This window comes from Pyrgilauda ruficollis, unplaced genomic scaffold (assembly GCF_017590135.1).
Source record: "Pyrgilauda ruficollis isolate IOZ18807 unplaced genomic scaffold, ASM1759013v1 scaffold143, whole genome shotgun sequence".
Classification (NCBI taxonomy): domain Eukaryota; kingdom Metazoa; phylum Chordata; class Aves; order Passeriformes; family Passeridae; genus Pyrgilauda; species Pyrgilauda ruficollis.
Genome location: NW_024512877.1, coordinates 1,083,173 through 1,095,430, shown reverse-complemented (window position 1 = coordinate 1,095,430; position 12,258 = coordinate 1,083,173). Strand labels below are relative to the sequence as shown.

The 12,258-nt window shown below is 44.9% G+C and overlaps 1 protein-coding gene across 1 annotated transcript in view; it reads right to left on the bottom strand.

Annotated features, from left to right (window-relative positions):
• Nucleotides 1-11,760, bottom strand: part of FCHSD2 (FCH and double SH3 domains 2) — a 118,747-nt gene extending 106,987 nt beyond the window's left edge. Inside the window, exons 1-2 of the mRNA XM_041460435.1 lie at nt 11,559-11,760; nt 9,206-9,303 (exon numbers count right to left, since the gene is read on the bottom strand). Coding sequence (XP_041316369.1) covers nt 9,206-9,303; nt 11,559-11,579 — 119 coding nt within the window. The 5' untranslated portion in view covers nt 11,580-11,760. The remainder of the gene's footprint in view (nt 1-9,205; nt 9,304-11,558) is intronic.
• Nucleotides 11,761-12,258: the final 498 nt, after the last annotated feature.

Below are 12,258 nucleotides of genomic sequence, written 5' to 3'. Positions count from 1 at the left end.
TGGCAACACAGCTGAAAATGAGCAAAGTACATTTAGAGATAAGACAGGCTAAAACCAGCCTGGGAACACACAAGGACTATGAAAAGCAGGTGCTAAAAATCAAGACACCGTAACACGGCCTATTATTGCTTTTCTGAATATTCTTTTCCATTCACAAGGCAATCTAGCCTGTCTTTTCTGCCTCTGCCTGGCTTTAGGATGGGAAGGCAATGATTTTCAGGTCAAACATTAACAGAAATTCAGCAGCCTAACACATGGCAATGTTTCAAGACAGGAATTCCCAATTATGTCAAGAGATTACAACTATTTTACTCCCTGCTGAAAGACTGAAGAATAGGGGTCAATTTCACTTCATTTTTCAAGAACTTCAGCCCCTCATCTCTGTTGCTGTGAAATCAGAGCAAAGTAATTCCACCTTTTACACAGTTAAGTGATTTCTCAAATTCCCAGTTTGCAGGCGACGCCAAGCTGAGCAGCACAGTTGACACAACGGAAGCACGAGGCCATCCAGAGGGGAGGATTACATGGGATTTTGGGAAGGAATTCCTCCCTGGGAGGGTGGGCAGGCCCTGGCACAGGGTGCCCAGAGCAGCTGTGGCTGCCCCTGCATCCCTGGAAGTGTCCAAGGCCAGGCTGGATGGGGCTTGGAGCAACCTGGGACAAGTGGGAGGCGTCCCTGCCATGGCAGGGGGGGCACTGGATGAGTTTTAACACCCCCCTCCCACCCAAAACCATTCCACAAATCTAGGATTCATTCTTATATTCAAAGATCTTTCAAGGCACTTCTGATCTGAGCTCATCTCAGAGTATCATACCCTCAAGAAAAATTGTGGCTTGCTCAGTTTTTTTGCCTCCTCCCTTTTTTTTTTCTCTCCTTCAAAAATGCAAACAGAACACAGCAGAGCCTCCTCAAAAAAATCTTATTTATGCTGAGGATTGTATGTATTTAAACATGGCCAGAAGTGCCAACATTCTCCCCACTAACATTGGCTTGCATCTGGCTAGAAATAACTCTACTCAGTGGCTCTACCACCATAAATCTTCGAAAGTCTTCTGCATGGCTGAGCTCTGCTCATAAAATTAGACACCAGCGCGTTTTGTCTGTCTCATTAAAAGGATGTTTGGTGGAGCCGGCGCAGGAGGAGAGAGGAGTGTGTGAACAACCTTCCCAGAGCCACTGGGGATTGGCCCAAACTGTTCTCACAGTGCCACAAAGAAAGGAACGCTTAAAATAACTCCAAAGGCTCTTGGAAGGAGCGGCTCCCAAGGTTAGGAATAATTTTAAAAGTCTGAGAATGGAATCTCCATGCTTACTTACAAGTAGCACACAGCAAAAAAAAAACAACAAAAAAACCCCAAAACCCTAGATTTCAATAGATTATTTTTGTAGTTACTCTCTTTCCTCAAGTTTCAATTGGAAATATTCCATTTACTTCCTAAATAAACACAACCCAAGACTTATAACCATTAATTCCATACTTTCCCTCTCTTTCCTCAAGTTTTAATTGGAAATATTGCATTTACTTCATAAATAAACACAACTCAACACTTACAAGCCTAAAGTCAATAACAAGCCCCCAACTTAGTATATTCCTACTGTGCATTTAGGAAAAATGTTATTAAAATTTAAAACCTACTATAAAAACCAGTCAGAAAAGCACCACATTCAGCCATTATAAACCAGTTTATAATGCAAACATTTGATCTAAGCAGCTTGGGTTTGATAAGGGTTTAGCCTTTTTTCAACTGCCAGTTTTGAAAAGTATAAATGCAGCATAAGTATAAATTTTCTGTGTGCTTTCATATGCAAAAAGCAATCAAGATGATTAAACAAGGTCAATGGTTTTACTAAGCAAAAAAAAAAAAGTTTAAAAATCAGATGCATATTCATCAGAAAACCAAATTCACCACGTCTAAGATAAGATATTAGTTGGGTCAAAAGTTCACTGGGAGCAGGAGAGGCTGATCTCAAGGACCAGCTGGGAATGAAAAGTAAGGACACCCAAGTTCTCTGCAGCCAAGATAACCATGGCACATCAGCCCTTTTCTGGGAAAAAAACCACCACAACAAACCCAAAACCTCTCTTTTTACCTCTGCCTCCCCTACAAGGAATATTTACATGGTGTAGGATTTGGTAATCCCATTCCCATCGTTTTTTCAGGAGCTGGAATTGACAAGGCACAAGGTTTCTGATGTCTCCTGACGGGATATTGGCAAAGGCAGCAAAACCTGCAAAATAAACCTTTTGGCACCAAACTAAAGACAGCAAAAGGTTGAGGCTGGATACTGGGAAAAGGCTCTTCCCCACAGGGTGGTGAGGCACTGGACAGGCTCCCCAGGGAATGGTGACAGCACCAAGCCTGACTTCAGGAAGCCTTTGGACAACGCTCTCAGGCACATTTGGGGGGGTTTTGGGGTGTTTGTGCAGGGCCAGGAGTTGGACTGGATGATCCTGATGGGCCCATTCCATCAGGATATTCCATGACTCTGTGACAACACATCACCAGCAGAGGAAACCAGGCCAGGCCACCCTGATTGTGCCTGGAATGGGAAGAATGCTCTTCCTCTTTCCAAGAGAGCTCATCCTGACCTTTGTGGGATGTCCCAATGCCTCCAACACCCCTTACACAGGGGCTTCAATAAGAGCTGGGATGAAAAGCCTTGAGGGAAAGCCTTCACCACAGAAGTGATGTGATGGACAAGAAAGAAAACCCAAGAAGCACGTTGAGTTTGAACAAATGGATTAAAAGAATGCATGGTTATTCCTTTAGAACCATCCTGGGCCATATATTTTAACACACACTGCAACTGTCCCCATGAAAATCTGTACCTAAGGCAACTTTACAGGACGTCATGGCAGCTGCTGGCTTCCCAGAGCTCTGCCAAGTAACATCGTGGTGAAAAACAAGAGTTGGGTCCAGGAAAAGCCATGCTCGGATAAAATTCAGGAAAAAAAAATAAATTCAAACCCACAGGACTTTCTGCAAACTAAAGAGTTCGTTCTTAAAAAATGGGGCATGAGTCAAAAGTGAAAATGCAACTTTTGGCAAGGAGTTGTTGTACTCAGAACCCAAATCCTCTTGTTATGTCTTGGAAGACAAACTCACACTAAAGCCACAGCTTAAGAGAACAAGCCCAGGGTCTCCTGGAAGTCCTTAAAAATCAGACTTCCAGAGTGTGTGTTGGAATTGCTTTAAAAAAAAAAAAAAAGCTCATTCAAATGCAAACCTCAGAGAAAAAAAAAAGGGGGAAAAAAAAGAATTTTCGTTCTGATGTGAGAAATGGCTTGTTGGGCTTTTTTACACTATTCTGCTATAAAAAAAAGCAAACAAAAAAAATCTTTTGATTATTTAACTTTTATCAGTTGAAAGATACTCAGAAATACTCTAACAGGGGATCCATTAATTTCTGTCTGTCAGGGATGAAAAAAAAAAGAAGGAATGTGGTCAATTTCTCAATTCCACTGTGCCAAGACAGGCCTGAATCATTACACTGTGGCCATGTTTATACTAAAAGTCTTCTTTTTTTGCTCAGAACTTGGATTTCCACACCCAGTAGGCAACAGCTTTTTTTAAAGTACATTCCAAGCTTCCCTCAAACAGTTCCAGTCAAAACATCACCAGATTTTAATTCCTTCAAGAATGTGAGCATCTCATTAAAGCCCTGCCTAATTATAGGTAACGTGCCCAGACCACAGATTCTGTGGTATCTTTATATGGAATATTATTCAGAAGTAACTGCACCAACTTTTCTCAAAAATTCTGAAACTTCTGCTTATTTAGTGTTACAGCAAAGAATTGTGTGTACTCAACTAATTAGCAGAGCCTGGGAAAACAAATGAAAGTACAAAATAAAGTCACAATAATCACTAGTGGTGAGAAAGATCAACCCAGGAGGAAAGAAATGTCATCAGCTCGTAAGAAGATTGGAAGTTTTAAAGAAATAAATATTCCAGTCACACAAAGGAAAGCCTCAAGTGTGAGTCAAAACCCAGGAAAAATAACATTTTGCACATTGTTTTTGGGAATTTTTCTGATTTTTCTGCTGCTTTCCACTTTGGCAGGTTGCAGGTTTCAGAACCTGTAAGCACAGCAAATCACTCTGCTCCTACAGAAATAAAGCCCCAAACACCAGAGGCAAGGATTGCATCTGCTGAATGCAGGGAATGACCTTGAGGGAAAAAGGAAGGACACATTTCTCAGCAGGATAAAGAGAAAAAAGAGATGGACCTGCTCGTGGATAGATGAATTTTTTAAAAAGGGGCTTTATCAGATACCACCAGCCAGAGGCAAACAAGCTCTGGAGCCCAGGTTCAGGAATACCCAAATAAATTGCATTCCCTGCAGCTGGAGACTGGAAAGAACAGGAAGAAAGGCAAACTCCTCACCACCACCGTGCCTGGGGGCAGGAAAAGCAGAGATTTCCCAAAATTATGCAGAATCTCTTACTGGATTCTAATACATATGGCTACACACACATGTAAATGCATATTATTTTACAGCTTTTTTCTCCATCTGCTCCTCCTTCCACAGCTCCACGAGGCTCTTCCCTAACACAGAATCTTTTAAGGGATCTTGTAGATTTGCTGTATTTAAAACTGGAACTGCTGCTGGTCTCTACTCCAGACTCAGCCCCAGCTGCCATAAACCTTATCAGGAACCTGCCAACACAGCCAGCCAGATTCCAGGAGCACAAATTCCACCAGGGAGTACAAAGTGTATCCAACAGCAAAAGCCTCCACGGAGCATAATTGAGCAGAGAAAATGACATGTTAAAACGAGCAGGAACTGGCTGGCTACAGATGTAAATTCATTCATACTTTTACTTTCTTTTTTTAAATATCTCTGCTGCTCGCTCTGGCTTGTTGTGACAGGCTGAGGCATCGAAGGAGTTCTCTGTCCTCATCCTGGGCACAAAACCACAAATCCTGCCCTGGAATTACTGCTTCCCTCACAACCTGCAGGAGGGACGGCCCAGCAACAGCATCCAAGACGGGGAAGGGCTCACATTGGGAAGGAAGAGCCACAAGATCTCCCCACTTGGCTTAACACATCTTCTGTGGCTCTGCTGCACATTAAATAGGAAAGAATCTGAGGAATAGAGAACTTATTAAAATTCACAAGGTCAGAACTGGATAAAGAAAGGGAGGAGATGAAGCACCTGGGAGGAAAAAAAAACAAAAAAATAAGTTGACAAATTGGAAGGGAGAAGGAATGGTCAGGAGGCAGAGCTTTGGAGGAGAGAGTTGAAGATAGAAAATCACAGAATATTCTGAGCTGGAAGGGACCCACAAGGACACCCCACAAAGGCAAGCAGCAGAAAGAAAGGTGAATAACACAGAGAAATGCAGCTTTATCAAAAGGAACATGTCAGGAGGCAGAAACCACAAGGACAGAAGAGGGAAGGAAACAGAAGGAAGTATTTGTACATAGATTCACATCTCTATCAGTTGCACAAGTAGATTGTGAGCCTGTCTTTTTGGCAATTCCTTTTAAATTATGAATGTGAAAAAACTCTGAAAAAACTAAACTCAGGAGCCAACAAATGAAAGGACTGTTTTGTTACTCCTTCTCAGCCAGAAATCAGGCAATCTTTACATCTCATTTCAAATTACTTAAAAGGATGAAGCAATGTAGATCAGCACATCCAGACAGCCAAAACGAGTTAAGACTTAATTGAGGTGAATTTTCCAGAGCTGTAACTCACAAAGCAGCAGCTGTGCCTTCTACAGGGGCATCAGGCTGGGCTTACACAGTGACTTTAAACCCGTGTGAACCTGGGCTGCTGTTGAGCAGCTTTGCTTTCCCTCTCCTCCCTCAGGTACTCATCATTCCTCCTCCCTCCCATGCCACACTGGACCAGGGACTGGATTTACCAAAAAACCTGGGAGAAAAGCCAGGGAAGGTTTGATTTCAGGTGGGTGAGCTCCCTGATCTACAGAACTAACCCACCCTGTGCTGCAGCAGAATTAGTTGTGCCAGTGGACCTGGCCCTACATCTTTAGTCCAGACTAAAGTTAAAACAGACACATAAGCACAACTTCATACTCTCTAGCAAAACACAAATGTGAAGACACAAAAGTTTTAGAAAGGACATCTTAGGATACCTCAGCAAAACCTGAAAAGGCATAACAAGTGCTTTGGAAAAGCAGACCCCAAGCCTTTGAAAAAGCAAGACCCAATGTTTAATGTAAAGCAATTATCACTTAATGAGTTTATAAAGTCTGTAGCACATAAATACCTCACAGAAATGCCAAGCTGAATTAGAATGTGAATCATACAGGGTTCTTTAGAATTCTGCAGGCACTGGTACACCTACAAAAGGAAAGCATCCCTGTGTCCCAGCAAACCAAGAGCATTTGCAGACCCTGGCTGTGACTTACTTACTACCATCAGTCAAATAAGGCAGTCTTAAAACCAAAATAAAATACATGAATATTACTAACATCTCTGATACATTCAGCCAGTCACAGCCCAGCAAAAAAAATAATTAACTCACTGCCTAAAAGCAGCCAGTGTAGATGGAGTGAGGGACTCCTTGCCATAAATGTTGAAGGGTTTCTAGATCACAGCAACAAAACCTACATTTACCTGTCAAGGAAAAAAACTTTTTCTCCATCCCAGTGGCAGAAAGACAACCTTTTTTATGGTAATGCCAACACAGATCTCCCACATGAAGGCCTGAGATAGCTTTAGTGAACTACAGAAGATAAACACATGTCATGCCTAAAAGTAAGCCAAAGACCCTAAAAGCATCCTGAATCACTTGCTCCCCAAATTCCCCAGTCACTGAGCATGAAGAAATGCAACATGAAGACCAAACAGAGATTATAAACACAAAAATGTATTTTAAATCTATTTGCTAACACATTTCAAACACATTCTTTATTAGAGTCTTGTCAAAGAGACTTCAGCTTAATGCTACTGAGCTTCCACAGAGAAACAACAGAGTTTGAAAACATTCAGTATTTTTTAAAATAAATACTAGAATTTTACATAGGGTCAAAAGCCATCCAAAAAAAAAGGGTAGTTACACACATGTACCTCAACCCTGACCAAGAATCCCCAGTTTTGCATAAAGATATCAAAGCTGCTGGTACTGCAAGCATGCTTTATGGGCTGGTAGGCTGCCAAAAATCATCTGCTAATACACCAGACAATAGATGTATTCTGCTGGAGAACTTTCTGATCTTTTCCTCCTATCACTTCTCTTTAGTTGCACATAAAACCCAACCGAAGAGATAAAAAAAAATGTGATTTGAATGCCTGCATTTATGTGCCAACAAACGAAGCAATTATTCACAATAAAGTAACTTTTTCAAACATGCATTTTTAATCACTGGTTTGCAAGCCCTGATTCAGTGTTTCCTGTTGCCATTGCAGCACTTCAGTTTCTGGAATTCTGAGCGCAAAGTTGTGCTCCTGCAGTGCCCAACAGCTCCAAAAACGCTACCAAAGGACCCAAACTCCTCTGAGTCTTGATAAACAAACGGCACTCTGCTCAAATTCCACACTTTGGGATAACAGCAGGGTGCTTTCTGTAAAAACAAACCTTCCTTCCAGAGACAGAAAGATCCTGTGTGTGGTTCCAGCTTTCTGCAATGCTCTGGAACCACGGTGGCTGCATATCCTGAATCCAGCCATAAATGATGGGATATTGGGGTGAGGTTGACACCCAAACTCCCCCAGGAGCATCACACCCTGACCAACACCACGGAGCCCCCAAACCTTCCCCCCTTCCCAATCCAAAGGCCTCTGCATCACACACCAAGATCAGGGCTTGTTCAGCAAATGCTTTTAACCCCCAATTCCCATGGTTCTGGTTCTCTTGCTGATATTGGAACAAATCACTGACACCACGGAGCTGCCATCTCATCATGCCACACTAAAAGAATGTTTAATCTGTAAATCCACACAGCAGTGCTGCAAACACAGTGCTGAACACACTCAGTGACCACGGGAACGAATTAAACATATTAACCCAGCTTCCTAATCCCCAACATTCAAATTCAGAAATTTAATTAACTGCAGAAATTAAATTACATTAAAAGAAGATATTTTAAGCTGGCATTTTCACATTTTCCTGGGTTTGTATCCACAGGCTTATGACATCTTTCAGCAGAATAGAGGCTGAAGTGATCATAAGCTCCTGAAAAATAGCAAGTGCCAACAAAACCTGGGCTAGAGCAGCAGTACCCAACCTAGATGCTCTAAAAATAAGTTTCCATCTAAGGGGGGAAAATTCCTTGGATCAGCCTGTTACTTATTACTCAGCATTTGCATGTTACACACTCCCCAGAATAATCTTAATCTGAGAAAATGAACACTGTGATCTTTCCCATAGGAAAAGAAAAAAAAAAAAAAAAGTGTTTCAGCACCCAAAAAACAAGGGGATGAAAGGGCTCCAGCCTTGACATTCTGATTTATGGAGGACGCTGACAGTGGGACAAACAGAACTTCATCTGTCAAAGCCAAACACTTGCATTTAATATACAAACATCAAGCAGGAAATCTCATTTAAATAATTAACATGTGGACTATCCACTGCCAAAAGGAGCAGGGCAGCAATGGACTTCTGCTGAATATTTCACAGGAAATTGAATGATTAATCCTCCATATAATGCCAGGTACCCACTCCCACCCTATTTTGTTAAAAGCAAACCTTTAATTTCAGGAGAAGCAAATCACATTAGGTAAAAGGAATCATGAAACCCCCATGACTGATGTTGTGTGGATTTTCTCCATTGTTTTGAACCCATGCAGAGTTTTAAATTATAAATGCAAATATCTTCTTGTAAATTTCTGGTAAAAAAATGCAATCTGCTTGAAAGCGCTTTTCAAAGCTATCTCTAGAGAGACATAAATCATCAATGGCTTTAAAATATTTTAGTAATTTTAGCAGCCTTTTACAACTGGTAAATCAAAGTCTCAGTATATTATGTAAATAAATATTGCTGAAAAGACCAGTGCTTTTTGGATGTTGTTTGTGAGTTTCTTTTAACATTCCCCCATTGAAGAGAAGAAAAAAAGGGTTTGCATTGTGTTAGCTCCAGTTATAATTTCCAGCTGTGTCAAAACTTTAACAGCCTAAAAGCAGGAAATCCAAAGAGGAAATTCCATCGTCAGTTCCTGAATTTTGTAACTCAAATGTTCTTCCAAAAACTGGACCTTAAAGGAATTTTGGTAACACTTTCTGTAGCCTTACCTGATATCTTCCAGTAGGTCACATTCTGCCTGATGCTTGGCCTGAAGTTTTGTCATCTGCTCAACCTGAATGTTTTTCAGCTCTTGTGTAACTTTCACCTACAAAAAACCCAAACAAACCCAAGGACCGCTTATATTTTCTGCAGCTCAAGTCACATTTCAACAAGAAAACAAACAAACCAACCCAAGGACCACTTATATTTCCTGTCATTTAAGTCACATTTCATCAGGAAAGCAAACAAACAAACCCAAGGACCACTTATATTTTCTGTAGTTCTAGTCACATTTCAACAAGAAAACAAACAAACAAACTGGGAAAGGTTTCAGAAGGTTGGCTTTACATTTTTAGTACCGTTGTAATTTTCCTTTGAGCCTTGTGATCCTGCACAGCTAAAATTCCAATACTTTGGGAACCTGCTTGGTAACTGGCAGAGAACACCAATGGCCCAGGTATTGGGAACGATTTGATTTTGGAAGGGAACCTTGGAATTGTTTTGTTCTTGTTTTTTATTAAACAAGAGGTCTTGGTATTTAAGCCCTCTAGTGATCACAGGGAATCCACATATCGGCCTAAAAAACGATCACCAATATCTCTGAACACATTATGCATTCATGAGGACAGAAATGCCAAACTGTTACTGCACAGGGACGAGAAATTCACAGAGGAAGAGGGCACCCATCTCCCTCTTCTTCACTAGCCAGGCAAAAAAAAAAATAAAATCCCGGATCTCACCAGCTTCCCTATTTTAACTCTGAAAACCATGCCCCAGCAACAAGCACCCTTTAATCACAACATCACATAAAGACAAGCTTTTCACATGACACCAGAAAAATAAATCACATGTATGCCCCTGACTTTAAGCAGAAAAAGCGTCTATTTTCAACGCGAACTTTCAGCATTTTTGGTTTTATCTGTATATAAAAAAAAGCTCAACTCAAAATAAATAAACCCACACCACAGAAGCCGGGTGATGGAAATAACCTCAAATGAAATAGCACAGGCAAAGAAAATTAATAAAATAAATTGAAATGATTGAGATTAAATTGGTTTTGTTTGACAAAAGCAGAGTCAGCCCCCTAAAATAAGAGGCTGGGAGGCAGGAATGAGAGACCTTCACTGCAGCTGCCTGCCAGGGCTGCTGGGGAGCTCTGGGCATGGCAAAGGGAATCCTGCTCACGTTCCCTCCTCTCCTGGTCACTGTGGCAGGGCTCTGCCAGGCGCACAACTGGGCGATCTCCTCTCCCCACGGAGAAATCCCACAGGGAAAATCTCCATGGGGCTGCAGACCACCACAGCCAGGGCACCCCAGAGCGGGGACATGGAACAGGCACGGCTCCCAGCCCCACGGAACTCCTGCCCGCACAGGAGCAGCCTCTCCATCCTCTCCATCCATCCATCCATCCATCCATCCTCCCCGCAGCCCCCAAAACGCGCCCAAAAACCAGCACGGAGCAGCTGAAGGCAGCTCAGGTCTCCCAGATACCAACCTGCCTAGCCAGACAAGCCACACCGGGCACAGCGTTTATCCCAAATTTCCATTCCCGCTTGCCTCCGCTGCCACACCAGTCCCCAAGGTGGGCAGCACCCCACCTTCCCACGGCCCGCAGGGTCACCGAAGAGCCTCCCCGGAGCATCCTCAGCTCGTTCCCATCGCACGTGGGGACGGCCGCGAGGGAAAACGCCGCACAATTCCGGCTGCCCCTGCTCCTGTGCGCTCCTGTGCGCTCCTGGCACACGCCGGGACAGGCTGCGTCCCTGGATCAACTCCAGACGTGACCTTCTTCCCCAAGACAACCAAGCCCTCGCTGCTGGCGCCACACGAGCCCCCAAAATCCCCGCGGCAGACACCCCACGAGCAGCACGACCCCAGCGGCTCCGTGCAGCCGAGCCCTCGGCAGTCGCTGCCCCCTCCCAGCCCTCCGTGTCCCTCCGGAGAGCCCCCGCTGGAGAGGGGGCTCCCTGACGGAGCGCTGCCCCCCTGCACCTCCATCCCTGCCCTGTCCGACCTCCGCAGCTCGCTCCCAGCCCATGCCACCCCAGCGCCCAGCCGTGCCCAGCCCGCAGCACCCCCCGACATCTCCTCACGACCCACCTTGCAGGGCCACCCTCGCCAAAGCGCCCCCGGCCCCCAACTCGCCGCCGCACCCCCCACTCCCTTCCCAACACTCGCGCTCCCTCTCCGAACCTCCCTGCAGCCTCCCCCACCCTGAGCCCCCCTCCCCGCGGCCTCGGACCCCCGCATCCCCCCGTACCCCGAGCGCACCCCAGCCCACGCCGCCGCCCCTCAGAACCACCCTCAGCCGCCCCCCGGCCCCTCCGCGCACAGCCCCCCTGCGCCGGGCGGGGGTCTCACCTTCCTCGGCGGCGGCTGCATGGTGGTGGTGCTGCGCTGGGTATCCACATCAATTCCCTCCCCCCCGGCAGCAGGATGCGGCCCCCGCTGCAGGAGGAGGAGCAGCAGGAGGAGGAGGAGCGGGCAGAGACCGTCTCCCTCCCGGTTCGGGGCGAGTCCCGGTCGGCGGGAGGAGCGGGGAAGGAAGGGAGGGAGGGATGGAGGCGGGGAGGGATGGCGGGGGGAGGCCGCCTCTTCCTCACGGGCAGCGGAGCGGCGAGGGAAAGGAGGCGGCGGAGGGAGAGCGGGGAGAGAAAAGACGCGGTGGGGTGGCGGAGAGGAAAAAAAAAAAATGAAAGGAGGAAGGAAAGAAAAAAAAAAAAAAAAATTAAAAATCCCGACCCACTGCTTTGAGGTTATTTAATCAGTAAAACAAAAAAAAATTATATGCCCTAATTATTTGAAAATTAGATAGAAATCTACATGCCATGGGTGTGCAAGGGTGTGCACGTGTGTGCACAGTGGGGTGTGCACGGGGCGTGCATGGGTGTCCACAATGGGGGTGTGTATGGAGTGTGCATGCGGTGCACAATGAGGGTGCAGGGCTGTGTAGGGGATGCACAGAGGGGTACACAAAAGGTTTGGGGTTTGCACAAGGGGGTACACGAAGGATTTGGGGTTTAGCATAAGGGGGTACATGAAGGGTTTGGTGCGTCCCAAG